The 16,313-nt window shown below is 42.2% G+C and overlaps 1 protein-coding gene across 1 annotated transcript in view; it reads left to right on the top strand.

The window, feature by feature from the left end:
- The window catches only part of fam171a2a (family with sequence similarity 171 member A2a), a 31,614-nt gene extending 19,058 nt beyond the window's left edge, over positions 1-12,556 (top strand). Inside the window, exons 4-8 of the mRNA XM_030793974.1 lie at positions 3,580-3,738; positions 5,100-5,279; positions 10,022-10,135; positions 10,661-10,787; positions 11,008-12,556. Coding sequence (XP_030649834.1) covers positions 3,580-3,738; positions 5,100-5,279; positions 10,022-10,135; positions 10,661-10,787; positions 11,008-12,556 — 2,129 coding nt within the window. The remainder of the gene's footprint in view (positions 1-3,579; positions 3,739-5,099; positions 5,280-10,021; positions 10,136-10,660; positions 10,788-11,007) is intronic.
- The last annotated feature ends 3,757 nt before the right edge of the window (positions 12,557-16,313 follow it).

Raw genomic sequence — 16,313 nt, 5'->3', positions numbered from 1 at the left:
CATTCACCGATTAGATTGGCTGATCAAGCTGACTGCATTTTACTATGCTGAATGTATGAACTCCACATTTGGGTTAATATCACAGGATAAAACACACGTTCGTGTTGTTGTGGTCTTTGTTGACAGATGGCACGCTCCTTTTCGGTCCTTGACCTGAATCAGGTCACATCCCGTGTTGCAGAGGATCAGCTGCATCAGTAGTTAAACCCACAGCAACGCAGGACATAACTCCTCATTTGTCTCCCCAGACAGCTCGGTTTCAAGTTCAATGGCCCTTTCGTTACCTACAATACGCTATTTTGCGATGGACAGGAATGAAACACTTTTAAACACAAAGGGCTTAGCAATGCTAATAACGTCTCCTCCTTTGTCATGGAAATGATGATTAATTGCCTAGTTTGTTTGAGAGAAGTGCACTTTGGTAATGAATGCATAGAGCAGTGTCACTCATCTGTGATATGCCCAATCCCTCAGGGGTTCGTAATCCCCTTACACCAGCTTTCAGTGGAGAACATTTGGGAGATGGAAGTGGCAACAGGGTCAAATAACATCTCCCAAAAACCTATGTCTCCCCCCACCCCACCCCCGAGGGAACAACGATTGGTTTTGCTCCCTATGCGGAACTAGCTATTTTACATCTGAGGGGTAGGAAACTAGTTCTCGTTGCTTCAGATTTAGTCCAAATATAAATGGTGTAATTAATAGAAGTGTGCGTTAAGGACATTGAATGTATATTTAGTCTAAAGCAGTGAATTTCGATTAAAAGTAGCCATTGAGAAGCCATTCAATTCTGGCTTTTTGGTGTTCACTGGTCTGAATATTTGATGCCAGGGCCTCTGCATTGGCATTAAGCCCAAGGCCTCTGACAGATGGCCACTGTTTGGTGGCACCCAAGGGAAGAGGGCCGAGAATAGGACCCTGAGGAACATCCACTGGCCCCTGTGGACTTCCTGTTTACCGCATGGCTGACACCAATCACATCTCTCCCCTGGGCTAACGCCAGCGTTGACCACTCAGCTTGCTATGTAGAGCACATAGCAGAAAACAGGGAGCAGGAGAGGGTGGAACAACATAGAGGGTAATGGTGGCAAAGTGAGACCCTGAACCCCTTACCAACAAACAAACAGTAGTTTACTGCAAATTAGCATAATCAAAATTACTGTGCACTCTCACATGCTCTTTTGAGTATTATTTTGTGAACTGCATTATTATCCTGATAGAAGTTAGGTTTAAGATCGATATGTTATGATGAACATTAGGAATTTGGTGCCAAAAAAAAAAAAACAGGAGTGTTTGAAACTGATATCATTTTGCATTAGTATCCTAAAATTTCCACAAACTGAAAGGAATAGTTAACATGTTAGAAGCTGTGCATTGTCCTTTCATTCCGGTCTTTCTTTAACACCCCCGGAAGCCTAGAGGCTTTCTTGTTTCTCTTTACAATTTCGTCACATATCTGACTGTATTTACAATGACCAAGCTTTTACCAGAATAGTTGCCAAGTTGGCTGCGTACCAGACCCCAAACAGCATCTTGTTCTTTTTCACCACAGAATCACAGTTTTCAGTGTCAGGTTTACCAGGATAAACCCAGATGCAACCCAGATTCTCCAAATCCAAGGGATTTTGGCATGTTTTTTTTTATGTCTCAGTCCTCCAGTACTCCCTCTGAACCTACTTTTCTCAAGTTCCAGTGACAGGAGAGGTAATTAGGCCAAGACTAAAAGACCAAAAAACCCTCATCCTGTCAGGTCTGGCTTCAGGGGCTTGTTTTTTTTTTTTATTGCCCACTTGACACTTGATTCCTTTTTCCACTTGTCTGAATTGGCTGTCGTACCTGTTATTCAATGTTGCTTTCACGGCAAGGATTTGAGTTACTGCTTATTTACAGAGTGGTATGAAATAATGTTTGAGTACAATTATCTCTTTATCTGCTTTGATTTAATTGACATGATCAAAATCCATCAATACAGTTTAGCAAGAGTTTATTCATTTTGCTATACTAGTATTATGGGTTTGATATTCAATAGTGTTTGACTGTTATGATGACCATAAAGAGAAGAATTTTATTTGATTACTTAACCAAAGGGGAAGATGGCAAGACCCCGTAGTTTCAAATAACACAAAAAGTACAGAGAACGTCAGCCTGCAACCCTGTCAAATTTTAGAGGAATGAAGAGTGTTTAAGCGGGCGAAAACAAGCTCCCTCCTGTACACGCGCATTTTGGACAAGTTGTGTGACGTCCAAACGGGGAGACTGCGAGAGATTTAGGAATTGGCAAGCGACGAGAAACAAAAAGTGAGCTCGCACTCTCTACAGACGCTCGTCCACGAACGAGCGATTTGCCCGTGTGTGAGAGAGAAAGAAGCGAGCAAAGCCTAGCGGCGGTAGCATCCCTGTGCCTGCTCTTATGTACAAACACATACACAGAGGGAGAAAAGACAGAGAGGAACAACACATTTTTGCCTGCGCTGGGGCACTCAGCTTCTGCATGGTAGCCAAGCTGTCTGAGCTTATCAACTAGCTAGCTAGCTGATCGCTAATCGGAGCAGACAGTACTGTAGTGGGAGGGAGACGGTTGTATTTTTAGGCCTACCTCCTTAAGCAGGCCAAGCCTAGCAGAGAGGAACAGGATTAGAGGGCTGACAGTCAAGCGAGCAAGCCAGGGGACACGCTTTAAAGACAACTGCTCTGCTCATCAGGCCACACAACACTTAACCAGGCATTCCTGGTCTGGGCCAAAGTTCCCCGCAAAGCCTGATTTTCCGCAAATCAATGGTAATCTTCAAATTTAGATGATGATAGATTACGATTGGACCTGTAGTTGACCTGATTTATTATAAACATCCTGAGCCATTAGTTTCAAAGAACCGAGTGTTAAAAATGATGCTTTAGTTATTAACCTTTGTGGTATGCACAATATGAATATTATTAAATCAGAGGTTTTAGATATAAGAGAGGTTTAAGAGGATGGTTTGCGATCTTCCATCCAGTGAGCTTTACTTCTGTAGAACCGTGATCAAGTCTTTCTCTGACACCTGAGTGTGATGTTCATTGGCTTCACAGGGCCTTGATTCACCAGACCAGATGTGTCAGAGAAAATCCCTGCCAGCTCCTGGAAACCTTTTTACATCCTGTGCACAACAAATTAACATGTTATTACTTTTCCTGCAACCAGCCATCCACAAATACTGTCTCGTTCATATCTGTTAAGTCATTTTGCAACAGTCACTTTCTTTCATTAAATTTGATTCAGCTCAATGGAAGGTCAGCTTGAGTCTTCTTACCTTGTTACTTCTTTAGTAATATATTTGTTGTTGTTGTTGTTGTTATTTAGGTACGCAGAAAATACAACAGCCCATACAAATATATACCATCTAATCTGGAGTATGTCCTTTAGAGACTATTTACCCGTTACTTCCTTAGTTAAAATATTTTCGTCGTTGTTGGTGCTGCTGCTGCCACTATTGTTGTTGTCGTTGTCGTTGTCGTTGTTGTTGTTGTTGTTGTATAGGCATACAGAAAATACAGTAGCTCATACAACAAAAATGCCATCTAATGTTGAGAGTTTTGTCCCAGGTGCCAGAAGTCAGCCGTGGGTCCAGATCCAGAGGAAGGCCATCCAGCCCGCACTGAATGCCTCCCACATCTCCCTGTCTGCCCTGCTGACCCCTGCCAGGAGCCAGTATGAGATCGGAGGCTTCCCCTATCCCCTGGGCCTGGAGAACAACTCCACGGGTGAGTGAGGGAGGGGGAAAAGAAGGGACAGATGGGGTGATGAACTGATGGAGTAAGTGAGAGAGCGGTGGTAGATGAGTGAGTTGGTGTGGGGTGTCGGGGGGGAGGGGGGTGTAAAGTGAAGGAGTGGTAAAGAGTGAGTCAGTGAATGAGTGAGGGAAGAAGAGGAATATTGTGGAAACGAGGGAGATGAGACAGGGAAGGAAGGGAAGTTGTAAAAAGAGAATGGAATGATAGATACATCTGGTTGATTACAGCCTTCCTGTTAGGCTCCAGTGTATTTTTTTTTTTTTGTCTGAGTGCAGAGACAAAAGAGTCATTGAACATCATCACCAGAGTAACATCAGCAAGGGAAAAACAGAATCCACTCACGGATGACATCCGTTCATGTCGGCGTGTGTATGAAGTCTAATTAAAATAGTGGAAAGTTTTGCTCTGAGTAAAAACAAATATTTAAAAAAAAACAAAAACTGCAAACCACCAGGGTCCAAATTGCAAATGTCTCTACCCTCTCTGATGGAGTGTTTCACTCATTATTATTACCACACACACACACACATGCACCCCACCCTCCTTTCCCCACACTACCCCACTCTCCCACCCGTGTGAAAATCAGAACTCCGTGCTCGTGTGAAGTCACTTATAGAATTCTGGAATCCCCCGGTAGAACAGATGCACACCGTTTCCGCCTGCAGCATCGAAATCTTGACAGAAAATTGTGTTAGGTCATGGAGTTAAAATCAAATGGGAGCACTTCTCACTCATTTTTCAACTCTTTCGTTTCATTGCTTCTGTGAACGCGCTGGGAGTTCTGTGGTGTGCTGTAATGGTCTTTTTTTTTTTTTTTTTTTTTTTTAAGGAACAGATTTCTTTTGTTGTGATACTCTTAACAGTTGATAAAAGCGCTTCAGATGATAAACCGACACCTACAGTGATCAGTTGTTCTAGTTTTTTTTTCCAGCAGTCAGTTCCAGGTCTATGCCTGCCATAAGCTTGGCTCTGAGAAAACAGAGTTCCATTTTGACTTCTAAGATTTCATTGGTTTGTGAACAGAGAATTTTTTTTTTTTTTTTCAGGTTTATGTGACTAAAATATATAGTTACCTCATATGGTTTAGTAAACTAATGTATGAAGCATCTAGCAAGTCATATAATTTTTCCACAAACATCAGTTTGATTGAATGTTCCCACTCCATTTATATTTATATTTTTGTTGATGTTCCCACCTGGTGTCCAAACACGAGTATACTGACGTGTGGATAACTCACTTTGGACAGTACTTAGACCCTTGGTTCTGCTATCAGTTGGAAAATGGAAGAACTAAATGATTTGAAGTAACTGTTCTTCCCTGTCTTCACTCAGGATCCAACAGCACTTGGGTGGAGCTCACAGCAGTGGCGGCGGTGTGCGCGCTGCTCTCGGGCCAACATGGAACCGAAGTCCAGGTGTCGGATCCCATACACATTTCTGTCCCCCTGCCCTCCGACTCCCCCCTGAAGACAGCCACCAGCGTCCCTGTGTGGAGGTTTGAGGACAGGGCAGGTACGGCGTGATAGGCAGGAAAAAAAAAAATTATATTTCTGGATCATTTCTGCGGTGCGAAGAGTTTATCCCGACCCGTTCATCTTTAATATAATTTCATTCAGTCACTCATTGGTGAACCGTGCGACCGTTCTTTTAACTTGTCGAAAATGGCCGGAGGAGAGAGAAACATGATCCAGCAGTTTGGTGCTGATGCTGGATCACTTTCAGTTAGTTCAGATAGTGCCATGTCCCGGTCCACGCGACTGTCAAGTTAGCCACGGGATAACCTCAGACATTTGTACTGCGATCCATTGTAATCAGTTATTTTTCAAGGTTTTTCACAATAGAATCTAGTAGCCTAGCGTTATCCGGAAACCTACAACTCTTCCTTAATCTGAACCCCAGGGCTTTGTAATCATTAGCTTCACACCAGCCACTCTTTGCCCTCAGCTATCAACATTCAGTTACATTTGGAAGGATTTCTACATTTACCCTTGAAAAATCAACCTTAACCCCGCTCTATTGCTAGGCTTGGAGAGCCAGAGGCTAAAATGAAGTGAGTGTTCGAGTAGTGAGCAAGAGCTATTGTTTTGCCCAGGGCAAAGAGAATGGAAAAAAAAAAAATCTGTAACTAACCAGTTTCTGATTTGTCACATATATTTGGTTGTTACGTATGAACGAAGGAAGATGAACACGGATGTGAGTTAATATCGTGCTTGATCATCGTGCCTCTCAAAGTCTCTGTGTTGTGCATATAATTACAGATAAGCTGCTGTCCTGCCTTATCTGACTGGATGAAAGCTGATTTAATGAATAGGGCTGTAAACGGTTAATCCCTAGACATACCCCCACCCCCCCACACACCCCCAATCCCCTTCTAATCATTGGGGAAATAGTGTTTAAAAACCAGTGGCTCCATCTGCGTCCTCCTTTTTTCCGTTTTTTTGTTTGTCTGTTTTTGTTTTTGTTTTGTTTTTTTCAGTTGGTCCAGACTTATAAGGGTTAAACTTCCCACGTCCTGATGTCAGTTCATTCGACTGAGGGGACTGTTATGCAACTATGCGCATGCTGCCAGAGAGAGAGGGAGAGAAAGAGAGAGAGAGAGAGGGAGGGAGAGAGAGAGGGAGGGAGGGAGAGAGAGGAAAGTGTATATGCTAGCTGTTCACCTTTGCAGCTCTACCACAGACACATGCACACACACACACACACACACACACACACATACACACACAGCTTTTGAAGGCAGTGGCTGTTGGCTAAGTGACAGGAAGGATGTCTTTCACTGAGTTTAAATGGAGATCTGAATCCCCCCCCCCCACTCCTCTCTGCTGCCATTGTTCCTCTGTAGGAAAGCAGGGCTTTCACATCTCATTCCAATGCTTTGCATACCCTCACTGAAGAAACACATTACCAAACGAGAGAGTCCTGGTTTTTCACGCTGTCGTACACTTCATTGCTCTCACTGAAAGTGCTGGAGCTTCACTGTGGACCAGATAGAAAGAAAAAAAGAAAAGAAAAAAAAGTCAAGTCCTAAAACAGAAATAATCATCATCACATTGCCCCTGTCACTGCATCGCCCCCACGGAAGCTATGATTAAGCACTTCTCTGGGTTTTTCATTCCCAGGATGCTTTGCTGATGGTCGCATAGTAAGGAACTGCAAGCTATTTTTGGAACGATTCAGAAGAAAAAGGGACATAAATCTAAACCGGCCTTACCATTTTAAAACAAATAGTTTAAGTCTGAGGCAACAGAATTCTTAATTCAGTGAGCTTTCTTATGCAAATGACGGAATCCTCAGCCAGGGAAGGAAACTTAGGCTTCCTCAGTTTAGCATCGGCTGCTATGGCAACCCCCTTGGTGATGCAATGCAAAATGGTGTTGTGTAGAAGGTTTTCAAGAGGTCAAGGATACTGGAGAAAACGGTCTCACACACAGATCTTTTTATTTCTTTTTGTTTTTGGAACGAAGCAAGGTTATTCTTGTTTGTTTTAAGGGCTATATTTCTTGCATTTGTAGATATTGCTGTAATGGGAATATCCCCGATGAGCATTAAAAAAAATAATAAACCAGTAATAATAAAATTTAGAATATGATGTAAGATATCTTCAAATAATGTCTGATTAGAAGATTACTGATGAATACTTTACACTAGTGCTTCAAAACTAGCAGTCACTTATATTTAAATTGCCAGACTTTGAACTCATCAAATACTGATACAGTTGACCTTACTTTAGCCATCAGTAAAACTCTGATTCAGAAATTCTGCAAGGCAATTCAGTGTTGCCTCTTTAAAAATGTTTTCTCGGTGAATGTTTACTTCTGCCTTGGTGAATTTGTCAGAAACAGTGCAATGCCACCTACAGGTTGATTGGCAGTCTGTCTGATTCAAATGCTGGATTTGAAAGAATCACTGCATAGTTGCGATGTAATGGATTTGTTACAGACCAACAGAAATCTCTCTAAAAACAATCATTTCATTATCAGTAAAACAGGACTAGCCTTTTTCAATCCAACAAAATTTTTGGACCGGACGGCTTTTGGATACGCAACTTTCCTCACCTCATGTAAAAAATATTCTGTGATTAATCCCCTTCATGAATGCATTACTGACACACACACACACACACACAGACACACACAAAAACCCCTGGAACCGTTTATTTGTCTGTTAGCTGTTTAGTGTAAGAGTGCAGCCTTTTTCAGAATTAAAAAAAAAAAAAAAACCTGCACAAAGCAGTAAATTCCAAAGAAGTGTAAGCATCAATATCAAGTAATAAGGTGCAGCACAGGCTGCCTGTAGGAGTTAGAGCTACAGTCGGGTCTAATTTACAACCTCTGGTCTCCTAGCCGCGTCTGAATTAAACAGCAGCAGGAGGGACCGCTTCCATGTGCCAGGTTGTATGCTCCAGACATAGTCCAGCTGTAGATCTGCTGTGGGTTTTGTTAGACTTGGAGGAGGAGAAGGAGGCGGAGGAGGAGCAGAAGGAGGATTGGAATTTCTTCTACACCTCGCCAGGGATGGTTTGGTTCCAATACACGGTGCCTGTGATGATTTGAAACTTGACAGTTCAGTTAAGGGAGCACTTAGTACCATTTTATGATCCAGCTGGCCGCTAATAGTCAGAAAGGAAATTCAGGTAACTAAAGAATAATATTCATTGTAAATGAAAGGGCAGAGTAAGCTGAGGTACAGGAAACAATCCCGTATAACAGAATTGTTCTTTTGTATTAGCACAAGGTAACTGCATGCGCAGCTAAGTTGCAAAGGGTCTGCTCACCTTTGTCTCTTAAACAATAAACAATTTGATATTATTAACAGTTGTTTGCTGGCTAATTTGAAAGATTTCTGTTAATTTCATACCATGGTACTGATGTTGTGTGTCCTTACTGATTCCAGTAATTAATCAGGTTAAGGGTTTTCACTTCATTTCCAGTTTTGAATGGTTTATTTTTATCCAGCCTGTGGCCCATTAAAATCAAACTTGAAAGCTCCACTTGAAGGGTTGAAAACAAACAAACTAACTCTTAATAATTTGAGGTCATTTTCTTCTCTCTCTCTCTCTCTCTCTCTCTCTCTCCCTGACTCCAATTCAAACACTTTCTCAGCACAGTTATATTGTTTGTGGATTAAAATGACATTGCTTTGGTCTGGTGGTCAACTTTAGGTTCATGAAATTCATTAAAAAACAGAGTGAAATTTTTCGTCACTGCAAATCTCACATAAAAATTCATATGCAGAATGAGCAACGCACGACACATGTAACTGCGAATAGTATATCAAAACACCCTTTGTTTTTCTAAAGAGAAAACAGTCAAGCCTGTTTGTTTTGGCGACCAATCACAGACAACAGGGGGCTCCACACGCAGCGCCAAAGCTAATACTCAAGAGGGTGACGGGATAAGAGGAGCTCCTGATTCAAAGTCCTGCTAAGCTGAGCATTCAGCGCCCCCTAGTGTCTAACATACCACAAAGCAGTGTCAGTTTCTATAAATCAAAGCACAACAGATAGCTGAAAGGGCCGAGGCTGGATTCTAACATTGGCTGTAAATAGCTCTCCAACCCAATGGGAGAGTAAACTTGTCGATCATAACTAATTGGTTACCCAAGGCCTTTAGTTTTACTGCTGCTTCATTCACAAGAGGCAGTAAGGGGGAATAAGACTAAGATTTATCCCTTTTTTCAAACAGCATAAATGTCTAAATATGGGAATTGCATATGATTCATCACATTCATCACTCTAAATTACAGGGTATTTGTAACTGAGGTCAGTTTATTTAGAATTGTACAGTATGAGATCATGATTTTTATGTATTCACATTCAAATATATATTCCTTGCTGCATCCTGATTTTTTTTGTGCTCAGAATTGTTTTTACTTTCCCTTTTTTTCCCCAACTGTAATACTGAAGTCAGTTTGTCATGAAATCACAGATGCAACATTACAGCAGTAATCTTGTTTTTAGAGAAAGTTATATAAATGTTCACCGTGCCTGAATGCACCCAGCAACACAAGTCTCGGACTTGTCCTCTGGGGTGCTTTTGTAATACCATATTTTTTTTATTGACCTTAGCTTCTCTTGAGGTCAGTTCAAGATAACAGGTACATTCCCAATAACACAATGTGTATAACTCTCATGAACTCAATGCTATTTTGTTTGACATTTAACATTTACTTTTAGCTTTCAGTTAGAATTGTAGCAAGATCTCATATTGTTTATCCGAATATGTCATTTCGCATGATGTCTTGCATCGCTGCAGGTCTATGGGTCAAGAGTGGAGCTGGCTACATAAGAAAAGAAGGAACACAGATGACCTGGAGTTTTGTAGCCCCACATTTAGGGTACTGGCTTGCAGCATTTCCATCGACTTCAGGTAAATTCGCTTAAAGCCGCAAACATTAACTAGCTATGCAGCCACTTTAACACACAAAACCCGGAACACTGGCGGATACATTTTTCTAGCAATGCTTGTGGACACCCCCTTTCACACTCGCACACCATTCCTGGAACATTGCCTGGAAAGGCATGTTCACACATGGCATGAAAATCCTAGAAGGACAGGAGGGAGGTCTGCTTTCCACCGGAAAAGATGCTTTGATTTGAACAAAATGGCAGGCAAACAGACTCTATCAAGAGTCGATTTGCTTGCAACGTTAATGATTTACAACACATTTTGTAGACAGCTGATATTATTACATATGATCCCGGGTCCGCTGCTTTGTTAGCTTTGTTTAATTAATCTGGTGAATGTTCAAGCCACTGTTATTTTACCTTTAAATTAAATAAAGCGAAACACTTTATTGATCGATATATGTAAATTCTAAGCCATAATTGGTTGAATTGGTTCACCTAAAAAGTGTGAGAGAGGAAAAAAAATATCGGTACTCTTGTATTCCAGGTACAGTCCTTAACCCCTCTGGCCTGAGGGACATCACCACCTATCACACCATTTTCCTTCTGACCATCCTGGGATCAATGGCCTTGCTGGTGCTCATTCTGCTCTGTCTATTGCTGTACTACTGCAGGTAACTCCTACACTCTGCTAAAATTGTGTTATGTCAACTCTGGAATTCTTGCACACAGAAAAACATGAAAAGCCAGTGAGTACATCGTATATTTTAGACATGTCCTGTCAAGACATGGCTTCAAGTTTGTCAGTGGCCATTTTATTAGCATTAATTGATGTCTAATTTTTCTCAAAAGACATGTTTGTGTGAAATCCTTTATTCTTTACTTTTGCACAAGGAGGAGATGTCTGAAACCCCGACAACAACATCGCAAACTGCATTTAGCTACAACGTTGGACAGCTCCAAGAGAGACCAGGGTACCTCGACCTCACAGCTCAATCTCATCAGCGGGGGTCACATGGAAAGGGCCTCTTCGACCGGCGATGCTGATGGCATCAGATCTGACATTTCTTCCACAAGGGACCTCCATAGTTCTCGAGAGGAATTCTTCAGGCCCGCATCAGCTCAGAGGCTGCGCAGTTCCAAGATGAATGCAGACGCAAACATGAGATATGGCGAAAGCTTTCCCATGAAGGTAGCACGATCCACCAACACGAACCTGGACCCACTGCTGCAGGACGATTATGCTCGGGGCTACAGTTCTGCAGAAGACTCTGAGGATCGTCGACACCAGCACCGACACGCCAAGGACAACCAGGGTTACTCCTCTGACCCCCCTTCGCCACCAGCTCTGCTGCCACCGTTTGCTGGTCACTACCAGGACCACAGACGAGACGGAAAACCTCCAGAATACACAGCATCCCAACCCGGCGACCATCTGAGCCAGTCCAGCACCCTGAATGCACAGCCTGGCCAGCTTATCTTTTGTCACTCAATGGAACAGATGAAAGAGAGCATGTACCACAGTGTGGTACCCACACTGGTCATCCCAGCCCATTACATGCGCCTCTCATCAGACCTGTCAGCCATGGAGCAAGCTATCGAGAGGCAACAGCAGTTGCAGCACGACATGGAGGGCATTCAGGTGAGTCTGACCCTTCCACGTCAGCAAGGACACCAGCAACACAAGCAGCAACAACAGCAGCAGCAACAGGCCAAGCAGCAAGCAGAAGAGGAGGAGACAAGTCAGCAAGGAGACAGTTCTGAGGAGCACAGTTGGACCTCTGACCCTTCTTCTGGCCCGGTCCGCATCCCAGTCCTGTTCAACGACACGACCATGCCTCAGATGAATGGGGAGTTGCAGGCCTTGACAGAGAAGAAACTGTTGGAGCTTGGGGTGAAGCCACATCCTCGCGCTTGGTTTGTATCTTTGGACGGTCGCTCCAACTCCCTTGTCAGGCATTCGTACATCGAGCTGGGAAACGAAGCATTGCGAGCCCCTGTTGGGACAAGCGGTTTCAGCCACGACCTTCGAACAGACTTGCATGAGCCTAGGTCCACCCAACAGAAAGGAAAGGAGGAGCATAAGGGGAAAGAAGGCAGCGAGAGAAAGACACATGGGAAGGTTTACTCCAAGCTTCCAGTCATTGATACAACTGAACCCAGCAGCAGCAGTGAGAGTCATGCAACCATGTATTCACCTGAGGATAATTCGCTTGCACCGTTACTGGATGAGGTCCCTCAATCCAAAGGGGGAACGTTCCCACGCCGAGGTCGCAGTCGGGACAACAGCGCTCGCAGCAGCACAAGTGAACCTCACAGGGACTCGCTGACCAGTCCGGATGATGAGAACGGCCCAGACGATAAGGACGAAGAGGGCGAGAACAAAAAGAGCCCTTGGCAGAAACGTGAGGAGAGACCCCTCATGGTGTTCAATGTCAAGTAAGGCCCTCAGGGAACCTTATCTCAGTCAGGATTTTGGGCTTATGGCTTCTTGCTTGCTCCCTGGTTTCTTATTGAATCAAAAATTGAGAGTGACTAAGAATGGGAAATGAAAGACAAAAGAAGGTAGACTGAAGCACAAATATAAGCATGGTATCTGATTGCCCACTTTTCGTCAGACACTGTTGCTCACCCGAGACAGACGACCTGGGATTCCTTGGTCCCAAAAGCCGCCACCAAGCTTCAACCTAGTAGATTCTCACACCCACTAACGTGTCTTTCGGAGGAGAGCTTTCTCTCTGAATTGGGGGCATGACCTGATGGAGCAGAAACATCAGCCCAGAGGTCTGGTCTGTAACAAGCCATGTATGCCATAGTCTCCTTATAGTTTTTTTTTTTTTTTTTTTTTTTGCTGTGGTACCCCAACAAACCTCATTCATCACTTCCCAAGACTTCTCTCTGAAAGAGATCCCACTCTATTTGAAGAAACGCCTGTGAGCCATTTTAATCCAGAGGGTAAAGAAACTCTCTTGCCTTATGCTATTTCTTCCAACAGAAAGAAGAATTGCTCTGGGAAATACTTATGGACAAATCAGAGACTGGTTCTGATGTTGGAAAGATTAGTTTGTCTTGTTTTACCTTTTTCCTTGTGTTTCTTTCTTCTTCTTTTTTGTTTTTTTTTGTAGGGTTAATCCAAACTAAGTGATCGAGGCATGCTGATGCGGAAATGGATCGTGCGTTTCACAAATGGAAGCGAAGCGATTGCCGGGGGTTAACGTGTGTTAACTCGGCGGTCGACGCAGCATTACGTGCACTGTATTTTTGTACTCAGAATCTATCCTCGCGGAGGATGGATGAAAGCTACTTTTATGATAATAGTGCTTGATCAACTCTGCAAAGGGAATTATGCTTTTTTGGCTGACTTTACTGTGGAAATGAAGTCCTTGCCTTGGTTTTCTAACCTGTGGATAATTTAATTAGCTCCACTAACACCGTAAGAAACGTTTCAGCACACAGTCTTCAGTGCTCTGGTTCTCAGTCCTCAGTTCTCTTCCAAACTCAGATTTCTTCTTAAACTTATGCGCAGAGTGATGAGAATTGTTTAAGAACGAGCCTTTTTTTTTTTTTTTTTTTTGAAAGAGGCATTCCTGTGAATCATATTATTTGTAAATAACACCTTAGTAAATGTACACAGATTCTGATTGCCCTTACGTATTTATTTTGTCTGTGCCTGTTGATGTCTAGGCAGAACCTTACTTTGTTCAGTGGCCATTTCAAATGTCTTTGAAGCTCTCCCTCAAAACAAACATGTCATCAGGTTGATTACTCTGTCAATACTGTGAATGTTCTATTTTGGAACGTTACAAAAGTTAGTTTATCCAACTGATGAATCACCTAGCATGCCAAAGCTGGTTTTCCCCACAATATTTATTGATCTACTGAGAGCTTGTCAGTATTCTCCTCTCTCTCTCTCTGTCTCTCTCTCTGTCTGTCCGTCTCTCTCTCTCTCTCTCTCTCTCTCTCCTTCTTTTCTTCTCTCTTTTATGAAGTGCCTTCCTCATTAATGATATATCAGCAAAAACTTTTTAAGGCCTCATAGCACACAATGACAAATTTGCTTATGTTACCATTATTTAATTAGTGCATCACTGAAAATTGCCACATATACGAACTGGAACAAGCATATGGGTAACATAACAGGTACAGATTTAAAATGAGGATTCAAGTACATTGTACTTGTTCCCATACAGTCAAAGTTTTAGGTCCTAAGTAATATAATTTGTGTGTGTTTTGGTGCGGCGCAGAAAGCACATGACATAGCTGACACTCCATTCTGACGTATGCTAAACCACACAATACACAAGAATGATCATTTATTAAAACAATGTCAGTTGTGTGCCCAAATTCAGAACTAGGGGACCCCACTGCAACACTCGATTTATTTGGTTGCACTCCTTGGAAGTTTATCTGGAAGTCTTGAGAATTTTTTATATTAAAGTGAGCATTTGTATCAGCGAATCATCAGATAAAAGTTCACTTAACAAAATTTCAGCTTAATTCATCGTTTTAAAAACGAGACTCCTAAAATGTCTGTGTGCCAAAAATCCTGTTTCTGTGTATTCTTACTATGTACTGTCGCACCAGGATTAAACATTTTGCCGTTTTTTTTGGACACCTGTAATCTACAACAGAAATCTGTTGACCAAGCAACAGCTCATACTGCTGAGGGTCAATTACTCAGTCGATCAGTTTATCAGCTGCAAAGTGGAACTCACCCTTAACTGACTTCAGTTTTCTGAAGTGATCACCCCTGTGTTTTTAGAGCATGAAAACTTGATCAAATTCTGCCAATTTTCGGAGTGAAACAGACAATCTGCACATTAAAAACAAAATTAAAGATTTGTTACATAAAACTGCTTCCTTATGCAAAAAAAAAGAAAAGACATGACTTATTACCTAAATTTGATTTTTTTAATTTTTCATTTCATGTGCACCGCGTCTCATGTGTTTTCTATGCAAGCACTTAGTAGATCATGTGGCTGTTCAGAATCAATTTCATGGAGGGTTTTTCTGTTTTGCCTGCAGTCAACCCCACATCGGTTGGTATACCCCAATAATATGCAATATGGTGGTATTTGAGACCACATGAGCCATCCCGCAAAAGCGTGAGAGGTGTGTTGAGTAAAAGGAGACAAAGAAGACTGACTTCGATACTATCTTGTGTGTGTGTGTCATGACTTCATATGAATGATTTTTCACACCATTTGGTGTCTCAGCTGAGCCAAAAAACAGAGAAAGTGATTCATACTTTAATCTTGTAAAATGAATGTGTGAAAAATCAAAATGAAGTTTTGAAGAGAAACAGTTGAGTAATGGCAACGCATTGAGTGATATTTTGTATGTTAGAATAAATCCCACTGTTTTTTTTTGTTTTGTTTTGTTTTGTTTTTCTCGTCAGATCTGTGTTTTGCAATCTTTGCAAACTTTGATGCTTGTCTTTAATATTGTTATATCATTACAATTAAAGCATTTAACAAGCGATTGCACAGTGATTCTGTAGTTTTGTTGTTGTTGTTGTTCTTGCTGTTTGTTTATTTGTTTGTTTGTTTTAACAGACTCCTTAGATCATTCACTGCCCTGGTCAAATTCAGGGTCTTTAAATGAAAGTTCATTCTAAGTGCAAAACTACAGTCACCACATATGGGTCAGACGATTCACAAAGGTTAACAGAGATTTTGATCCCTAAACCTCGGACAGTACATTGCTATACAAGAATGATTATGAGATTACCAGGGGTATATCCTCCTCCTTCAGCAGGTGTAGGCCACTCTTTCATGACGTCTACACTAGATGGCGCAACGAAGTTGTGCCGTCATGAAGGCAGTCTGTTAGTTAAGTATAATCCTGTCCATGTGGTCTCACTAAAGAACAGCAAGAAAACAGAAATATGTGGTGCCCAGTAGTGACACTAGATATTTTGCGTAAATGTGTCATTGTCAAAATTAGAACATTTTGAGTGCTAAATATGCCGTAAGCAGTCATTAATGATGTCGGGATAAACGTTTTCTTCCCTTTTTATTTCGGTGTCGCAAAGAAATCTGTCGTGTCTACTGTCTTCTGAGAGTTGTGTTAATGATAGCCTTCCTCGGGATCACCAGGGAAAAGGGTAGAGGGATGTCTCAAGATATTTGGCAGAATCCTAAGGGGCAACCAATAACGTAGCCAGCTCACATGGTCGGAGGCGCGCGTAAGTATGCTCG

Source organism: Chanos chanos, chromosome 16 (genome assembly GCF_902362185.1).
Source record: "Chanos chanos chromosome 16, fChaCha1.1, whole genome shotgun sequence".
Lineage (NCBI taxonomy): Eukaryota > Metazoa > Chordata > Actinopteri > Gonorynchiformes > Chanidae > Chanos > Chanos chanos.
Note: the sequence above shows the minus strand (reverse complement) of the source record. Positions and strands in the feature narration are given on the sequence as shown.